Source organism: Equus przewalskii, chromosome 12 (genome assembly GCF_037783145.1).
Source record: "Equus przewalskii isolate Varuska chromosome 12, EquPr2, whole genome shotgun sequence".
Taxonomy (NCBI): Eukaryota; Metazoa; Chordata; class Mammalia; order Perissodactyla; family Equidae; genus Equus; species Equus przewalskii.
The window spans coordinates 34,156,457-34,176,291 of NC_091842.1; the positions used below are offsets into that span (position 1 = coordinate 34,156,457).

Sequence of the window (19,835 nt, forward strand, 5' to 3'; positions counted from 1 at the left end):
GGTTTCTGGTGTCATTAATTATCAATAATACATTATCCCCACCCCCACTCTGTCTCTGGCTGCCAGGGGTCCCTTCTTCCCTGGGCAGGAAGAGTCATTACTAGAAGTCTGAGATTTGGCTTCTTCATCTTCTGTGGAGAAGGAATGCAGGCATTGTAGACTCAAGCCCCAGGAGTCACCACTCTTGTGACCTATAGTCTGACAAATTTAAACTGTCAGCAGTCCTGCGGCAGTCTGTACTCACCTGACCCAGAGCAGGTTCCCTAGCAATGTTTGGTGAATGAATACATAAATGAAATGAAAGGCACAAGCTTACCCTCAGACCTCTGAGTATGAGCCTGGGCTATGCTACTTCTTAGCTGTGTGACCCTGAATAAGTCACTGCACTTCTCTGGGTGTCAGTTTCTTCTTCCATGAAATGGAGTTAATAGTGGTAGCTCCTTCACAGCTTGCAAAGATTAAAAGACAGGACGTGGGCCGGCCCAGTGGCGCAGCAGTTAAGTTCTCACGTTCCGCTTCTCGGCCTCCTGGGGTTCACTGGTTCGGATTCCAGGTGTGGACATGGCACCGCTTGGCAAAAGCTGTGCTGTGGGAGGCGTCCCACGTATAAAGTAGAGGAAGATGGGCACGGATGTGAGCTCAGCGCCCGTCTTCCTCAGCAAAAAAAGAGGAGGATTTGCAGATGTTAGCTCAGGGATAATCTTCCTCAAAAAAAAAAAAAAAAAAAAAAAAGAGGACGCATGTTAAAGTTGCAGGCACAGAGCAAGTGCTCGATGAATTTAGCCATCATCATCTCCTCCATCAGCATCATTTTAATTATAACTGCAGCTCTGCGGCAGAGGAACTGAAAGGTTTTCTGGTTCATCCCCCTCAGACGAATATTCTGCAGCCATTTAAAATGATGTTTGCAAAGACATTTTAATAACAAGGAAAAATGCTTATGTTATGATAAGTTTAAGAAAGCAGACTGCAGAAATTCTTGCGCTTTGTGTTACAGTGATGATAAAACACAGACAAAAACAGGATGGAGATGCATCAAAACACGGTTGGTGATTTTTTTCTAGGTGGTGGAGTTATTTTGTTTTCTTCAGTCTATTTTCTGTAGCTTTTAATTTTTTACCGTAAGTATGTTTTGTTTATTATGAAAATTTCCCAACATACACAAAAATAGAGAAAGACTGGTATTACTAACATATATTATAAACATAAACCCATCAGTTAGATTTAATGACTGTTAACATTTTGCCATATTTGCTTCACTTTTTAAAAAAATTTTGGGTGAAATGTTTTTTCTTTTTGAGGAAGATTAGCCCTGAGCTAACATCTGCTGCCAATCCACCTCTTTTTGCTGAGGAAGACTGGCCCTGAGCTAACACCTGTGCCCATCTTCCCCTACTTTATATGTGGGACACCTGCCACAGCATGGCTTGATAAGTGACGCGTAGGTCTGCGCCTGGGATCCGAACTGGGGAACCCTGGGGGCACCGAAGCGGAGAGTGCAAACTTAACCACTAAGCCACTGGGCCAGCCCCGTGGGTGAAATATTTTAAACTTCTGACATCATGATATTTATCCCTAAATATTTCAGGATATATCTCTAAAAAAATAAGGATATTTTCCTACCTAACCACAATACCATGATCATATCTGACAAAAGTAGGAATAATTCCTTAATGTTCTCAATATATAGTCCATATTCAAATTTCCTCAACTCTCCTTGAAAATGTTTTTTTTACAACAGGTTTGTTTGAACCGGGATCCAATTAAGGACCATACAGCAGATTTGGTTGTCCGTTTCTTAACTCTCTCTAAATGGAGCACAACATATCCCCGCCTTTCTATCTATTACCTTGGCTGTTGAAGGGACCAGGCCAATTGTTCGGCTGAATGTCCCAACTTCTGTATTTGCTTTTTCTTTGTGCTTGCATTGCTTTTATAATATGAAAACAAAGTGATAAAAAGGTACCCTTTCATTGTTGCTCGCCCCTCTCCCAACTGTGTAAGCAATAATAACCACCACACATTCCATGTGCAGACACTCTTCTAAGCACTTCATTTGTACCATTTTATTTAGTTCTCATAATAAACGCATGGCATAAACACTCCTCTTCTCAATCTCATTATATAAATGATGAGGATGAGGTACACAAGCAGAATGACTTGCTAAGGCCGGATCGTTGGGCAGACTAGCTCTCAAGCCACCACGGGTGACCACCGCGCCATATTTAACAAAACGGAAAGAGATGCTGCAAACTAAGAAGAAAGGTAAGGAAACGAGCTGTGCCTTCCCTCGAGGATGCTCAATGCCCACCAGGAAGCAGATTTCCATGATGCCCGGGGAGAGCGCTGGAGGGAGGCCGTGGAACAGTGTCTGCAATCATTTAATCCGTTCTTCTGCCGGAGCTTGGAGCTGGGCTGGGCATCTCTAGGGCTTCCTTCCTTTTCTTCCGTTCTTAGGAGGTTGCAAGGGCCCTAGGAAGCGTGTGCTTTTCCTTCTCTCGGCCTGAGAATCCCTAGGTCTGCTATTTATAGGCGAGGAGACATCAGACCCAGAAAGCAGCCCTCGAGGGAGCCTCCACAGCCGCCAGGGAATCACCAACGATTCCTTTCTTGGGTCTTTATTCAGGAGCATTCTGGAAAAATCAGGCGAAGAACCCAGTGCATTTTGGGAAAGACCACTGGAGGCGGAGTTTGGGCGCCTGGATTTTTAGCTAGCTTTGCCTTTCCCATGGATGGGCTGTGTGTCTTTGGCCATGGCACCCAGCTTCCCTGGCCGAAGTGTCCTTCTGTTTATATCCAACTTAAAGCTGTCAGTTCTGTTTCCACTGTGAGGCTGTTATAAGTATTATATGAGACTAAAAGCCGGAGCATTTTGAAGCGTAACGATGGAGATGTGAGAGCTCCCTTCCAGGGTGTACTGTGGGCATACAAATTCAGATGTGCACACTGCCTAGGTAGGCAGCAGCGTGTGGTTCCCAGGAGAGCTGCCATCTTCTAACCCCGTCCCAAAGCTGTGGTTGATTGGTCAAGGTGTCGGCAATGGACCCCAGCTGGGCCAATGAAGCGCTGCCCTGGGACGTTTGGACTTGGGAAGGGAGGGGCTCAGTCATTCTTTCCTGCCGGTTTCCGTCCAAACTGGAAGCAGGGAGCACTGATGCGCGTGCTCCCTGACTGTAGAGAGAGACCGTTTGGTGAGGGAGGGTGAAGGCAGTGAGCCAGAGAGTGGGAGAGAGCCACGCGAGAGCCAGGTTCCAGCTATCCTTGGGATCTGACTGCATCCCTGGGGCTTGACTCTTCAACCCATTTTTGGCTTCTCTGAGCCAACCATTCCTCCTTTGTTTTTTGGTTTAAGTGGCTTTGAGATGGTTTCTGCTGTCTGTTGCTAAAGGGGAGTCTGATATACTAGCAGACAGGACACGCTCCACAGCCCAGAGGAGGAAGCTGGAGTCCACTGGGAGCTTTGAGATCGCCTCCTGGCCTCTCTACCTCATTTCACAACCACAGCCCAGTGTTGTCAACCACCTTGCCTCAGGCCTCCAAGCAAGTAAGCGGCAAAACCAACACAAGAATCTAGGTGTCATGACTTCCTGCTCGGGGCCTCCCTCACCGCTCCAATCTGCCTCTTTTCCATCTGGGCAGCACGTAATAATGACACATCTTAAAACACAGTGACTCTTACTATCTGTTGACTATGTACTAAGTTCCGCCCTGTGCTAGGTGATTCTTATGCGTTATCTTAATAGCGACCAAATGAGGACGCTGTTATTTTTCTCATTTTCTGTAATGGGAAATTGAGGCTCAGAAAGGTGAACCAATTTGCCTGAAGTCACACAGCTAGTAAGTCACAGAACCAGGGTTCAAATTCAAGTCCTTGTGCTTCCTCATGGTGCTCTGCCTCATCGTTGGCTTCCTGCTCCTCTGAGAGTGGCCGTGGCCACACACTCCTGGAAGCCACTGCCTTGCTGGGGCTATGAGTGAGACGGAGTGGACCCAAGAGACCAGTCATTTCCTGCAGCTTGTGGCTCCTGGCATCGGAGTATTGTTTTGGGACTTGTGTTATTTACCCAAGAATTTGCAAGGCTGCTTCTTGCTTGGGTAACAAATACTTCTGCAAATATGGATGGAAAATTGGCTTTGCTTATCCAGGAGTTGGAGGAGCTCCAGGCATTCTTGGGAATGTGTTGGTGCAAACATATGCGTGTGCAAAAGAGGCCCAGGTTTTGCTGATCAACCCCTTGGCAAAGAAAGGGATTCTTGAAGGCCCCCTGCTAAGGTGGCTTTGGTGTTTAGGAGCAGAGTCTGCACTGTGGTGGGCAGGGATGGTCCACTCAGGTGCCATCCAAGTTCACAGAGGTGGCAAAGGGCAATCTACCCCAAAGTGGCCGCTTCTGACCCCCTGTGACAGAACCACCTGGGATGCTTGTTAAAAATGCAGTGTATGGGTTATCTACTGCCATGTAACATACTGCCCCAAGTCTTAGTGGCTTCAAACAACAACAATTGGTTTGCTGATGACCCCGCAGCTCAGGCAGGGTCCAGCAGTGACAGCTTGTCTTTGCCGGGGCCGCTCAGCTGGGGACCGGAGGGTCCACTTTCCACATGACTCACTCATGTGGCTGGCGGGTGGGTGCGCTGGTTGGTGGGGAGTCCTGCCGGGGCTGCAGGCTGCGGGCCTTGATTCTTCTCTATGTGAAGCTCTCTGATGGATGCTTGGACTTCCTCACAGCGTGGTGGCTGGGTCCTAAGAGGGAACGTCCTAGGAGAACAAGGTGGAACTACATTGCGTTTTTATACTCTAGCTTCTGAAGTCATTTAGCAACACCTTTGCCATGCTATATTGGCCAACGGAGTAATAAAGGCCCACCTCGTTGCAAAGGTTCATAAAGTGAACCTCTTGATGGGGAAGGGGCAATAGTGGTTGTCCCCAGGGAGGGCAGCTAGGTGGCTGGGGGCAGGGAAGAAGAGACAGAGGGGAGAAAGGGACAGCAGAGAGAGACAGGTGAGATGAGAATCGCGTCTCCTTGTAGGGCTTGGTTTGTTTTTGACATGCACATACCTTTTGCTTAAAAAATGAATAAGAGACTGAGATGGCAGGGAGCAGTGGGTGGGTGTGTTCACATGTGAGAGTGTGTGTGTCTGTGTGTGCTCGCAGTCTGGAGCAGGCATGGGTGACGCGGTTAAAGCAACAATTCCAACGGGAACCAAAGGAGAGGGGGCTCCGTGTCCTAGGCAGGGCCTCAGGCTCCAGGGTGCCAGCGCCCGTGAGCTTCCCAGAGGAGCTTCTGCCTGACCGAGTCCTCTCTTCAAATGGGAAGAGATCCAGCTGTTGGCCAGGACCGGAGGACCCCTGGAGATGGCAGAAACACACCCATAGGCAGAAATCACAAAAATCCTTCACCCTCTCACTAAGAGCACGACAAAAAAACCCTCCAGACAGACCAAAAAAAAAAAAACCCAAACCCCCAAATACCTCACTTAAGAAAGAAGGCTGTGAGATAGAATAATAGCCACCCTTTATTTAAGACCCAATAGGTGCCAGAGTCTTAACCCAATTTAATTCTCACACAAGCGTGATTTTGCAGATGAGGAAACTGAGGCTCCGGAGGCAGAGGGGACCCTGCACAGCCAGAGGGAGGGCACAGAAGCGTGGCCCCAGCCAGGTCTGTTGGCACCCGGGTCTGGTTGGTGAAGTTCAGTCTTTCCTCCTCTGCCCATAGCCCGGATCCTTGGGCGGCATTGCCTAATGAAGAGAAATGTTCTGTATGCAATTTGGATCTGACCGCTGGACTTGGCGACAATTTATTTTGTGACTTCCCAATAAAAATGGAGTTCTTTTTTAGGAACAATGACTCTCTGAGGGCAGAGCCAGGAATTTTAATTGGGCGAGAGGAGGCAGCAAGGGGCGGAACGAGCACCAAGCTGGGGGTCAGGAAGCACTTGTCCAGGCCTAAGTGGCTGTGTGACCTTGGGCAATAATACTAATTAACTGCTCGTTAATAATAATAATAGCCTATACTTATGGATCTCTTCTCGTGTTCCAGGCGCTGTGTATCTCCTGATTTAGTCTCCTCAGCAATCCTGTCAGGGAGGGAGGTACAAATATCCCCATTTTGTAGATGAGCAAACTGAGGCTTGAGGCATTGAGCAACCTGCCCAGGGCCACACGAACAGGAAGAGTTACATGCAGATTTGGGCCTGGGTGGAGGGGTTCCAGGGTTTGTGCTTTGACCATTGTGCTGTAATATTGACACAAATGTGAACAGAATACAGCCACTTATGGCACGCACTAGTCCCATCACCATAGGCAGTATATCAGCTCATCCCCACAATGACTCTCTGAAGTCCATATTGTCATCATCTCCATCTTTCAGATGAAGAAATTGCTTTCTCATGTGTTTAGCGAAGGGTTTATCTCCATCCCCTGCATGCTTGTTTTCTAAGAGCCATCACTTCCAGAAAGAGGGTTATGGATGGCATGGACCCAGGTCCTGTGGGGTGGGGGCTGGCTTTGGACTAAGCCCCTCCGTCTCCCTCTCCGAGAGAAGCTGGAGTGGGGGCAGCAAGCTCCGGGACACGGCTGGACAAGTGCCTCCCCTGTACCTTTTCTGGAGGCTGGAGGCACAGGCCGCTCCTCGGGGCTCGCCAAGCCTGTCTTCCGTCAGTCCGGGCTGGGCAGCCGGCCTCCTTGGCAGAGCGGGCGACAGCCTGAGAGGCTCCTGGGCCCCGCGTGGCTTGGTGAACTGTGCAAGGAAGGGAGGCTCTGCCAACGTGTCACCGGCCAGCTCCCCCCTGGGCGCCATCTGGGACACAGTGAGCTGAGAGCCAGGGCTGGCCAATGGCTGCCTCCTCCGCCCTGCAGGCCTCACCTCCCTGAGCACATGCCGCCGGGAGCGCTCAGCCCTGACGCTCAGGGGAGGTGTCAGAGGCTCAGGGGCACAGCATCCAGGGGAACCTCTTCTTTAGGCCCCAGAGGGCCCTATCAGATGATAATAAGCAGACTAATAGCTGACATTTATTAAACCCTCAACATGGCTGGGCACTGCCCTAAGTGCTTTGTGCCCATTGTCTCATTTAACGTACTCCTTGCACACCCCTATATTTAAGTACTATTATCATCCCCATTTTATAGATGAGGAAGCTGAGGCACAGAAAGGCTAAGGGACCTACCTATTGTCACGCAACAGGTACGTTTCAGAGCCAGGGTTCAGATTCTACTTTCTAAAGCCTGGCTGGCAGTCGTGAGTCTTGAATCTAATCTTTGCTCAGTCTCTTCCTGATGAGTAATTCTATTCAGACCCTGCTCTTTACAGGTCCTCAATTTCTTCTTCTGCAGGGGTTGGGCCACATTTTCAAAATGTGTTCATCGGAGTCCCAGAGTTCAGTCAGGAGCTGTGGTGTAGGTGGGGGTGGAGTCGGGGAGGGGGTGAAGAGAAGCTGGGGATGAGTTTTAGACCCCAACCTCTTACCCCCTTAACCTGAGATCAAAGCTCCATTTTTTGCTGCTTCCTGTCTTAGGGTTATGTGTGCGAGCTGGTTTACAGAGGGGGTTCACTAGCGATTGCTGATCTGACATTCTTGTACCCTAAGAGTGGAAGAACATGAGCCTCAGAGAGGGTAAGGAACCCATCTAAAGAGGCCCAGCAAATAGTGACTTGGGCAGAGAATGTATTGGTTCAAAGTGTAGGCTCTGGGAGCAAGCCACAAATGGGTTCAAGTTTTAGCTCCGCCGTGACTAGTGGTGTTCTTGGGCAGGGTCAGCTCTTGACTGCTACACCGTCCTCATTTTACTACTACTAGTGCTCCAAGAGGGAGAATGGATGCCCTGAGTTACTTCTCTGATGGAAGAACTCAGTAACTGGGTTATCTTTCCTTCCCCTCTTCACCCCCAACCCCAACTCCCAACCCAGGGGCCACAGGGCACCCACGTGCCTTTGGATCTGCCCGTTATGATGGAGAAACCAGGGCTACTCAAGGACTGTCCCCATAAGGAATAACTTATAGAGACTTTCTATCTGTCAGCCTCTACTGGAATTCGTGCCCAACAGAGTCTGTATTTATGGATTTGGAAAGGACTGTGCTTGTGGCAAACAGACGTGAATAAGAGACTGGGCGACCCTGAGCAGGTGTGCGACCTTCAGCACCTTACTTCACGTCCCCAGGCTGGTGTCCTCATCTTTCAAGAGCGGTGTTGGAGGCTTGATGACCCCCATGAGCCTCTGCAGCTCCAAGATGGCATGCCTCAGTGATCCGGGGCACCAGGAAATATGACCTCTCTCCTTGGCCTCCAGGCATTTTCCCGAGCAGTGTTCTCCCTAAGCGCAGACTCCTGCATCAGACAGAGTCGTAATTGACCGAGGCTCCCTCTTTATCAGCGGGGTGCATGTCGAGACTTTTGAGTACTCCTGGCCTTGGGAAACTGGCCTCGAATGGTCTGGCTGCAGGGCTTTCAAAGTGCTGTCCTGAGGGACTGCTCTGCTGGGAGCTTTTGGTCAGGCCAGCGTCTCTACACAATGAAGTCTGAGCCTGTAAGGGAAGAGATTTTCTGAAGGAGAGGCCTGGCCTCCTCTGGGCATGGGAGCTGCCCTGCGTTGGTGAGTGTGAGAAGATGCTTCCTCGGGGTCTAGCAGTGTGGCCTGCATGGGTACAGCAGGAGCTCCTCCTTGTCCATTCTCTTCGAGGGTGATGGCTCATTTGGTTGGTCAGATTCCAGAACCCTGATGGAGCCATGTTTCCTGGTGGGCAGAGTGACTGGCGGTTAAAAGGTGACGCGTGTTTGGCTTCCTCCTCTCTGAAGCCCAAGGGGTAGAAGGCTCAGACTCATTGTATTGCAGAAGCCTGGGCTTCTCTCTCCCTCTGGTTCTCCCTTCAGCCCTGCACACTTCAATGCCTTCACGTGATCCATGCCTTTCTGGTTTCTTAGGCACCACCTTCAATGTCCCACTCACATCTCCTTGGCCCACCCTGTCTCCAAGGTCACTTGTAGAAAGTTCACGTGCACCCTGATGGCTTCCTGCATTTCTCTGTGTGCAGGGTAGGTTGGAAGGGTGGGGAGTTAATACCCCAGGAGGGACCTTCAACCAATAAAGGATCAGGGGGTGAATTAATCCCCCCGAATCCCTGCCACCAAGTGGGATAATTCTGAGGTGTATTCTACACAGTCTCTCAGCCAGTCTTAGCTGGATTGGGACGTAATTGCCCCCAGTGGCCACCCTCCCATTAACACGCCCTTTTTTGATTTCCTCCCTTCTCACTTCCTCCTGTGCCTCCTGGGTCACTTCCCAAATAAACCAAGGTTCTCACATGCTTATCTCAGGGTCTGCTGATGATATTGCGATTTATAATAAGAAATATATATTTGGTCTTCATCCTGTTGCTGGCACAGAGCTCCTAAAACCCTTGGAATTTCCTGATAAGAGCACAAAGGTGTCTTTTGTTATGTTAATGAGGTGACGTTCAGAAAGCACCTGATAATGGGGGCTTGGTTGCCTGCCACTGGAGCCAACCAAGCAATTAGAGGTTTGGAGCTTTCCGTCCCTCCTTCCTCTCCTCCGGAGCGGGGAGAAGGGCTGGCGATTGAGTTCAATCACCAATGGCCGATGATTTAATCAATCACACCTATGTAATGAGGCCTCCATAAAACCCAAAAGGATGGGGTTTGGAGAGCTTCCGGGTTGGTGAACACGTGGAGATGTGGCGAGAGTGGCTCACCTGGAGAGGGCATGGAAACTCTGGGCCCTTTCCCCATACCTTGCCCTATGCATCTCTTCATCTGGCGCTGTTGGTTCATATCCTTTAATATCTATTGTAATAAACTAGTCATTAATCTGGTTTCCTGAGTTCTATGAACCACTCTAGCAAATTAATCGAATCCAAGGAGAGGGTCGTGGGAACCTCTCATTTATAGCCGGTGGGTCAGAAGCACAGGGAACAGCCTGGACTCGGGGTTGGCATCTGAAGTGGAGGCCAGTCTTGTGGGACTGAGCCCTCCACCTGTGGAGTCTGATGCTGCCTCTGGGTAGACAGTGTCCGAATTGAGTTGAGTTGTAGGACACCCAGCTGGTGTCTGAGAACTGCTTGGTGGTATGGGGAACCCTCCCCTCCATTGGAACTGGGTGCAGAATGCTAACTGCTCTGGAAGGGACCCACACTAAGATATATCCTTACACACCCTTGACTACAGTGCTGGGGGAGGCAGGGTGATTATTGATTTTTTAATTTTTTAAAATTTTTACTGAGTTCATAATAGTTTACAACATTGTGAAATTTCACTTGTACATTATTATTTGCCCATCACCGTATCGGTGCTCCCCTTGATCCTTTGTGCCAAGCCCCGGGCTCCCTTCCCCTGGTAACCACTGAATTGTTCTCTTTGTCTCTTTTGTGTGTTTGTTATCTTACACATATGAGTGAAATCATATGGTGTTTGTCTTTCTCTGTCTGGCTTATTTTGTTTAACATAATGCCCTTCAGGTCCATCCATGTTGTTGTGAATGGGACGATTTTGTTTTTTTTAATAGCTGAGTAGTTGCATTGTGTATATACAGCACATCTTCTTTATCCAATCATCGGTCGATGGGCACTTGGGTTGCTTCCATGTCTTGGCTATTGTGAATGATGCAAGGCAGGGTGATTTTACTCCCATTTTACTGATGGAGAAACTGAGGCCTGGATAGGTTAATGAATTTTCCCAAAGCGGTAGAATGTAGGACTCCTGACTCCCAATTCACTGTGATTCTTCTCTCAACAATATGCCTTGGTGCCTCCTAGGCTCCCATCTGATGTAAGGGAGGACACCGGGGGTGCATTGGGTAAAGAGCAACAAGGAAAGAAATCTTTTGCTGCTGTCTTCATTTTAGTCCCCAAGACTAGCAGTGACTTGGTTGAGAAAAAGCCTTGCCCTTTGATTAGAACTATTGATACCGGAATGGGTCATGAGAGCAGGAAGGGCTTTTTGGCTGAGATATTATGGAAGGGTTAACTGGCTCTTTGGGTGGTCCCAGGGTCGAGACCTTCAAGACAAGTCATAGCATCATAGAACATTAAATGTGGAAGGCAGCTTTGAGGTCATCCTGGCTAGTCTAAACCTTTCTTTTACAAATGGGGGAACGGAGGTCTAAAGAAGAGGAAGTCCTCAAGGTCATCCAGTAACATGGAAATTAGGATCTGAGAGAAAGGAAAGGAAATAGAGGCAATCAGAGTCAGGTTTGCTAAATCAGGGGTCTATGAGAACCTGCTAAGTCAGGAATGGCAAATTGGAATGAACTCTAATCAAGGGATGGGGCTACCCAGAATACCGAGAACTGAGCAAGCTTGTGAGGCCCTATCTCAAATTTGAGAGAAACAGTTAAAGAACTGATTAGTGGTACCAGCCTGGGTACAAGATAGGTGAGTACTGTTTATCTGTCAATACGTAAAGACAAGGGCAAGAAGTCTGGGGCTGTGGTTAAGACAGAATAGGAATCCACAGGGAATTTGGAGGGATGGCGAGGGTAGGTCACTAAATGGGGTGGCTAGCCTGGTGGTCAGGTTGCTCAGCCACCCTAAATTACTTTTCTGCTCTATCCTTCTCTGTCTGGATTCTATCATGGTGCTTTGGAATCCCAATAATGTTGTAGAAGCAAACAAACTTTATTTTACATGGCAGATGCTTAAAGTAAAAATTCTGGATCCTGCTCCAGATTTTGCCTTTAGCCTCTTGTCTTGTAGTCCTAAAGTTGACTAGTTCCACTTGGGTCTCACTTTCCCCATATGCAAAGTAAAGGTGTTGGGTCAGGTCAAAAATTCTCAAAAAGCATTCAAAGAAACAAGAGTTCCTTAGGATGGTTGTGGCTATGATGTGCAAATTTCATTTGGAATGTTGCTGGATTAATAAAAACATTTTTTTTTTTTAACTGCAGGGCTTCTCAGATCCTTTAATGTAAGAATTCATCTTACAGTGACTCAGGTAGGCAGAGTTCCCCAAACTTACTTGAAAACACAAAATATACAGGACAGTCTCTAAAGGTCTTTCAGCTTCAAAACGTTATAATTTTTCTTTCTTTTTTTTTTCTTTTTTTTTTTTTTTTTTTACCAATTTCCTTTGAGAATAGAGATTTAAAGACAAGCATAATCAATGATTGGCTCACTTTCGTTCTCTCCTGTAGGCGTGATAGGGTGGTTGGTTTTTAACCACAGCGTTTGAATGGCTCAAAGCAGGTGGCAACCATAGGGGTCATCTATTTAGCAGAGCACTTGAAGATACATCAATCGAATTGAAAACAACTGAAACAATTTGGTCTTTAAGACCAGACTTGGTTCTTTCAGTTACTTCCATGATGTGACTGGCAGTAAAACCAACTGGCAAAATTGACTGCAGAAATGTGCTAAGGGGCTTTTTTTGGGGGGGAAATATAGTTTTTGTCAGTATAGCTGCTATGAGGGTTTTCCATCTGAAAGTCTTGCTTAGCAAAATCCTGCCCAGCAGGCTAAGCTGGGTGGTGGCGTTAGCCTTGCAGCACAAGGTGGAGCAAGTTGTCATGATCACGTGTACACTGTTACCATCTCACATGTGCCATGAGTTCTAGGTGCCCAACCCTAAATGGTTCTCCACACTGAGATGTCCAGCCTGGGGCAGCTCCAGCTGCCTGTGTCTGTCTTCAGAGACAGAGTCTTCCTTTGAATGAAGGGCTGTCGGTTTTCTCTATTCAAAAGAGGCCACGCCTGTTTGATCTGCCTTTGCACAAGTCTGGTCATGAATAACTTCAAACTCTGCATACCAATAGTTTGCATCAAAGACTATGTTAGGGTCAGCACTGCCATCCAAGAACGGAAAGTATGGTGGTTTTTAACCAGGGCTTCATGGGAATCATCTATGGAATTAAAACAAACACACACCCTTGGCTCCACCCCTGGAGATTTTGATGGAGAACATCTAAAGCGGGTGCAGTCATGTGTGTTTTAAAAAGCTCCACAGATAGATACAACCCACGTGTCCATCAATAGGAGATTGGATACACAAAGTGCGGTTTATTCATACAATGGAAAGCTACTCAGCAATAAAAAAGAAAAAGCTGCTGTTATACACAGTAACCTGGACGAATCTCCCAGACATTAGGTTAAGTGAAAAAAGCCAGTCACCAAAATATATACAATGTAGAATTCCATTGATATGAAGTTCAAAAATAAGCAAAGCTAGTATATGGTGTTAGAAATCAAAATTGGAGGTGTCTGCTGGGGGGAAGTGAGATAACAACAGAAGGCAGAGGGGCACATTCTGGGGGATGATGAAAATACTCTATACCTGGTTTTGGGTGTTGGTCTACACAGATGCACACAGTTTCAAAACCTAAACTGAATCCTTAAGAGATGTGCATTTTATTGTATATAACTTATACCTCATTTACATAAAACAGCCTAACTTCCATGTAAGTCCCTAAATTAGGGTCCTATACCAGTGCCAAAGTCCGAGAAGCGACCATTTCTACACATGGGAAGGGCCTAATCCAGCTCAGCCCAGTTACAGCCTTGAGAAATGGAACACTCCCCTCTTCTCTGCCTTATATCACAAACCCCCATTTTCATTTACCCTCTGGGATGTCTCCCATCCGTTCTCTGTCTTTTGGATAATAAAGCTCTAGAGAACTCAACATAACAACCAGCTTAATAATAAGGCCATAGGTCTCCAGGAACTGTGCCTCTTTCCTGTCTCCATTTCAGCAGCCCGCTCTGCATTCCTGGAAGGAATCCCATCCTTCTTAGGCCCCCTTATAGGGACTTCACATTTATTGAGAACCTACTGTCTGCTGGAGCTTGTTGGCTCCTTTACCAAGACTATCTCATTTTATTTTCGAAATAACTCTGAGGAGTAGATATTTTTTACTATCTTCCCCATTTTCCAGATTAGCAATTGATAAGGGAAGATAAATAACAGGCCCAAAGGTGAGATCAGGCTGTTAAGCGGAGGATACAGGGTTAGAACACTGGTTGCAAAACCTCTTACAATTTAAGACCTCTTCCCTTTGGGGACCTGAGGCGGGAAAAGCAGAGACGGGCGTTGGCAGGAGAGACACTGTGGAGTGTAAAAGGGGCATAGGTCCTCACTTGACAATGTTTTTATGCCCAGTTGGCAGAATTCAAGCCAGCCGGGCCCCACACACCCAGCCCGTCCCGTGCTCTCTGGCTCACCCATGCTGGTGGCTCCGAAGTGGCAGCCTCAGGGCGAGTTTTGTTCGGTATAACTTAGAAAACAAAAAGGAAGCAAGTGGGAGATGTAGAGACGTCTTTACTTTTAGGATTCTGGCTCCCTGAGATCAGAGGAGTGGGTTCCCGCACGGGGGTGGCTAGGCACAGGGAGACGCACTGGAGCAGATTCTGTGGGGGGTGTGTGTGTCGGCGCGCCTGTGCGTGGGGCGGGGTGGGGGGGATCGCTGTACCCAGCGCCAGGCACTGGGGGAGGAGAAAGCGGTAGCGGAGATCTGAATAATTGATTCTTCAGCAGCACCAGACGCCCCGGAGCGGGCGGAGAGCGTGGTTTCAGAACCACGGACAGCGGCGCACCGCCGCTGCAGGCGCCCCCGCCGCCAGCCAGCCACCTAGCCCGGCCTTGTCGCCGCCGTGCGCCCCGGGAGCGGGTGGCGGCGCGGAGGGACTACGGGGTCTGCCTCGGCCCGCCTCCGGGGAGGGCGGCTGCGGGAGGGAGACGCTTTCGCCCGCCGGAGCTCCAAGCCTCTCCGGCTTTCGCGGGGGCTGCTGCGTCTCGCCGACTGAGAACAAGTCCCTAAGTTGGCGTGGGGGCGCCCCTGCCTTCCTCCTCCTCTTCCTTCGAGGCGACCGCAGCAGAAGCCCGCCCCGGGAGCCCGGCTTTGCCAGTGCTGTGATCCAGGGTGGCCAGGCGCTCTCCGGACTCCCGTCGGGAAGTGGGGAGCTGAACGCCCGGCGCCGAGCTGGCCCCTCAGCGAAGGGCCCGGAGGGAGCTGCCTTCCCCCGCCCCCGCCTCTCTCTCGGCCAGGGACCGCGGGGATCCCCGGCCACACGCGCGCGCGCGTTCCCACACTCACTCACACACTCACTCGCCCTCACACACACCACCCCGGCGCCTGGGCTGCGGAGAGGGCTCTCGGGGTGCGCTCAGAGGACCGGGCAGCTGCTGTCCAGAGTGGGGCGGGAAGCCGAGCTCCGGCTCTTGGAGGGAGGCGCCCAGGGCTTAACCAGAGCATGGGGCCGGGTGAGCGCTGAGAGTCGCGGCCGCAGCCATCAACCCTGGAGATGACCAGGAGCGGCCACTGCTGAGAACTATGTGGAGAGAGGCTGCGGTGAGTGCTGGCGCGGGACGCGGGGCCTGGGCGGCCTCTTTGGGAAGAAGACGGTGGGAGGCCTGGATAGGAGGGGGCAGCAGGACCGCAAGAGGGTCTTGCGTGGGAATGATCGCACCTCCTTCGGGGATCTGGGACCGCGGGAGCCCGAGTCCTTCCCTCCCCCTCTCCTCCTGCCGGCTCATCGCAAACTCAGCCAGGGCCCACCTCCCAACCCCCCTCCCCCCATTCCCTCCTCTTTTTCTCCCTACCCTCCTCGCTTAGCAGCTCCCGGCCGCACAACTCCCAGCAGCCGGCGCCAGGGAGGTGATAGGGAGTGAGGGTGGAGGTGCCCAGTTAGCTTCTCTCGGGTGGCCAACCTAAGGCTCCGGTTCTGTGCGCCCCGGAGCAGAGCTCTCCATATCGGCCACGGGGTCTTTGGATCCGCACTGGGGGCGTCTTGGGCACGGAGCTTCAGCTGCCCCTCTCCAGTCGAGCCCCCTGTGCGCACAGAGGGGCTGTGAGCACTGCAGACTGCAGCCTGCCCCCCACTCTCCCTCCCCCCGCCAGTGGGCTGACCCTCCCTCTCCATCTCTTCTCCGCTCCGGTAGAGCCCTGCTGCAGAGCCTCCGGCTTGGATAGCCGCCCCCCGTGGGGGCGATGCGGACAGCGCGGGACAGCCAGGGGAGCGCGCGGGGGCCGCAGCATGCGGGAACCCGCTAAACCCGGTGGCTGCTGAGGCGGCCGAGATGCTCGTGCGCGCAGCGCGCCCCACTGCATCCTCGACCTTCTCCGGCTACAGGTACGTCCCAGAGGGAGACCTGGGCTCCGCCGGCTGGGGAGGAGGAAGACACGACCGAAGGGAGAGCGGGAGAAGGATGGGAGAGAGAGAGAAAGCGGGAGAGGGAGAACCAGTAGCGAGGCGCGGGAGGAGCACCAGGGGGCGCTGCGGCTCCGCACTCCGCGAAGCTCCTCGGAAGAGCGCCGAGGCCGGCGCGAGTTCGCCCCAACTTCCCCTGGCTCCCGCAGCGCCCGGCTCGAGGGGCGCGCGCCTGTGCACGCGTGCACGACTGTTCCGGTATTTGCAGGCACGCGCGGCTGTGCACCTGGCGCGGTACATGTGTGTACACCGCGTGGGGACGTGTACGGACTCCGGATGGGCACCGTTACCGCGGCCTGCGGATGTGCGCAGAAATGCGAGCGTGCCTGTGAAGGGTGTGCGGCCCGCTGTCCACGTGCACCTAAGACTTGGTAACGGGACCCGAAGTGGAAAGCCTGGGATGGGGCTGTACCGTTCATGTCCGTCGGAGAGCTTCTTGGGAGCCTACCTTGCCCCTGCGCAGGTTCTTTGCCGGCTCTCACCCGCCAGCCCGCGGGGGGAAGTGCCTCCTCTCCGGAATTCTGCATTGCACACGGCAAGCGTGAGAGAGGGTGTGTGTGTGTGTATGCGCGCGTGTGTGCACGCGTGCGTGTAGGGGGCGGGTCCCGGGGCCACTTGCAGTTGAGTGGAAATCGCTTCATGGCCCCTCCGCGCGAGGTGGGGCGGGCCCCAAGTTCCCCCAGGTACCCCGGGGCCTGGGGCGCACAAGCAAGCGTCCTCATTCCCATGCGCTTGGGGTGTAGCCTGTAGAGGATGGGGGTCTGCAGCGGATGCAGCGTGCAGCCTGGTCCGTGCTGCACCCCGCGACTTCGCGGGGGGCGGGGTCAGTTAACTCGCTCAGCGCGGGAGCGGGAATGCGGAGTCGCGGCACCGCCTCCGCACGCCAGGGCTTGTCGCTAGTTCGCTCCTTGTGAGAAGGAGGCGGGGTTGGTAACTTGGTTCTCACTAGCCAGGGTGGGAGAGGGGTGGGTGGAGGGTTTGCTCCGCGCGCCTACTCTCGGGGGGCCGTGGTCCGCAGCTAAGTTGGGGGATGTGGTGGGAGATGTGGGCAGAGTCGGGCATGGAGAAGAGGCCGGAGGCACGGCATGAGGAGGAGGCTGCGTGCGAAGATGCATTTGAGCACAGGGATGGAGAATTAGCTCAAATTGGAGTTGTGGACAGAGTTGGAGATGGGTCAAGAGATGTGGATGGCGTCGGGGATGGGGAATGGAGTCAGTGACGCCTGCACCTCGCGCTGGGGGTGGGCTCCTAAATCAAGAGGCTGGGTCAGTAATCTCTTTCGTCTAGAACCCTCGCTCATCGCGGCCTTGACTCTCCCTCTTCACCTTGCAGGGACCGTAAGTGGCGACTATGGGCAGACTGGGCTATTGGACCCTGCTGGTGCTGCCAGCCCTTCTGGTCTGGCGCGGTCCGGCGCAGGGCGCGGCGGCGGAGAAGGGTCCCCCGGCGCTGAACATCGCGGTGCTGCTGGGGCACAGCCACGACGTGACGGAGCGCGAACTGCGAAACCTCTGGGGCCCCGAGCAGGCGGCGGGGCTGCCCCTGGACGTGAACGTGGTAGCGCTGCTGATGAATCGCACCGACCCCAAGAGCCTCATCACGCATGTGTGCGACCTCATGTCCGGGGCGCGCATCCACGGCCTCGTGTTTGGGGACGACACCGACCAGGAGGCCGTGGCCCAGATGCTGGATTTTATCTCCTCACAGACTTTCATCCCCATCCTGGGCATCCACGGGGGCGCATCTATGATCATGGCTGACAAGGTAAGGCCGGGAGGCGAAGGGCTGCCAGGACCCGGGAGTGCGCCAATCCTATGGTGGACACGCCTGGTCTTCGCGAGCCTTTGGCATCTGTCTTGATCTGAAAGGGGGTCGTGGCCACTGGCCTTGGTGAGAACCAGGTTCTGCCTCTGCAACCTGGAAATGAATGGAAATGATTTTTGCCTTGGTTCTGAAAGTGGGGTGCGCAGAGGCACCTTGGGTGTGCCAGGAAGAGCTTGGAAAATGCAGAAATTTGATGGAGTGGTGGAATGCTTGGAGAATTTCAAGTAGTGCACAGAGGCAAGCCTGGCAGCGCTCGAAACAACGTGGCTCATATTCCTATAATGTCAATTCTACCTGATTGTTTTGTGTGAAATGTACATTTTTCCCTCTTGTGGTAAGCGACTAAAACTATTTCAGAAAAGATTAAATGTGGGTATGTGATGGAATAAAATGCAAAGTTTTTAGGTAAAGCACGAAAGGGCAGAGAAATGTCGTGCTTAAGCAGATTCTCTGCAATTCGGGGAAGAGAGGGGCAGCATTTGAGAAACCCTGGGCGAGAGGCACCCAGGAGTGTTCCTCTAGGGGAGTGGTGTGCTTGGAGAGAACTGACTGCAGACCCAGCACATGGAGGGCCTGGCTGTTCCTACGCGTTCCCTGGGTGGGGCTGACAGGGGCTCCAAAGCCCTCAGCTGGTGGGGTTGGCTCCCAAGGATGGTTTTGGGTACTGAAGTTGGTGTCAGAATGGAGGATGATGTGTCTGAATCTCTTGGCTTAGAATGAGATGGAGGGTCTTTCTGTGGACCAGCTGGGAGTGTGAGTTTGGAGAAGAGGGGAGAGAGATGAAGATTTGAATGAGGGCCTGGTTTAACAATTGTGCAGAAGGAGAGAGATGGGAGAGGGTGGGAAGGGAGAGGGAAGGTGTGGAAGGAGAGAAAAGGGCAGGACTGGGGTTGCAGGTGCCCTGTACCTCTGTCTGAGCCCAGGAAAGGGTGGTGGGGTGGGTTGGAAAGGGTGAGTGTACTTGTGTGCCGTGGTCCCCAGCCCTGAGACTTTCTTGAGCTTGTTCCTTAGATAGAAGGAGACATCCTAATGGAGCGGGCAGACATTTGTCACAGCACTTCCCTTCTGACGCTCTCAAAGCACTTTTATATTTATCAAATCACATCCTGCTTCTGCCTCAGCAGTTCCCACCAGCTCCTCTGGGAACCGTATTAATTCTTTCAGGGCTCTCGGGTTGCAGCACATTCGGTCGAAGTACACAACCGATGCAGTATCTTATTAAACATTCATTTTAAATGCTTTGCAGCCTAGCAGCATTCCTGCGTGTGGTTGAGCGTCCTCCCAGCCACCTGTCAGTTTTGGGGGCGCTCCTCTCTGGGATGCAAAAGTAGGGAACAGCTGTGTCCTACCACCAGTGTGTGGGCCGTTTCAGAACTGGAAAGGGCCTTAGAGTTTCCTGGAGCATCCTGAAACTTTCAGATGAGGTAACTGAGGCATAGGGCAGTTACAGACTTGGCCAAGACCACATGGGGCGTGGTGGAACTAGATCTCTGGTTTTCTGGTCCCAACCTGTGATCTCGCATTCTACCAAACCAAGCCTGTCCTTTAACTTTGTCATCCCTTCTTCAGGAGGGTCAGGAAGTTATCTCATTTTTGGGGAGGTACCGAGCCATGCAGAGGTGCAGAGAATCAGGGTCTAGAGGGATTGTGCATAAGGCTTGGCCAGCCTTCTGATGAAGGCAGGAAGAAGAACAGTAGCTTCCAGCAGGGGTTGGCAGTGAGATTTCGGGATCTAAATATTACCACCCATCACTTCTCCCTTCTGAAGTTTTGACCAAAGGAGCGACACGTGAAAAACAGTGGCCAAATGGAGAGTGAAATTTCTTGATTGACTAGGGCCCAGCATAATCAATGGAGGAATC

At 51.7% G+C, this 19,835-nt stretch overlaps 1 protein-coding gene across 1 annotated transcript in view; it reads left to right on the top strand.

The window, feature by feature from the left end:
• The first annotated feature begins 14,320 nt into the window (after positions 1–14,320).
• Positions 14,321–19,835, top strand: part of GRIN2A (glutamate ionotropic receptor NMDA type subunit 2A) — a 361,604-nt gene continuing 356,089 nt past the window's right edge. The window contains exons 1-3 of the mRNA XM_008526526.2: positions 14,321–15,290; positions 15,881–16,071; positions 17,482–17,913. Of these exons, the coding sequence (XP_008524748.1) occupies positions 17,500–17,913 (414 nt within the window). The 5' untranslated portion in view covers positions 14,321–15,290; positions 15,881–16,071; positions 17,482–17,499. The remainder of the gene's footprint in view (positions 15,291–15,880; positions 16,072–17,481; positions 17,914–19,835) is intronic.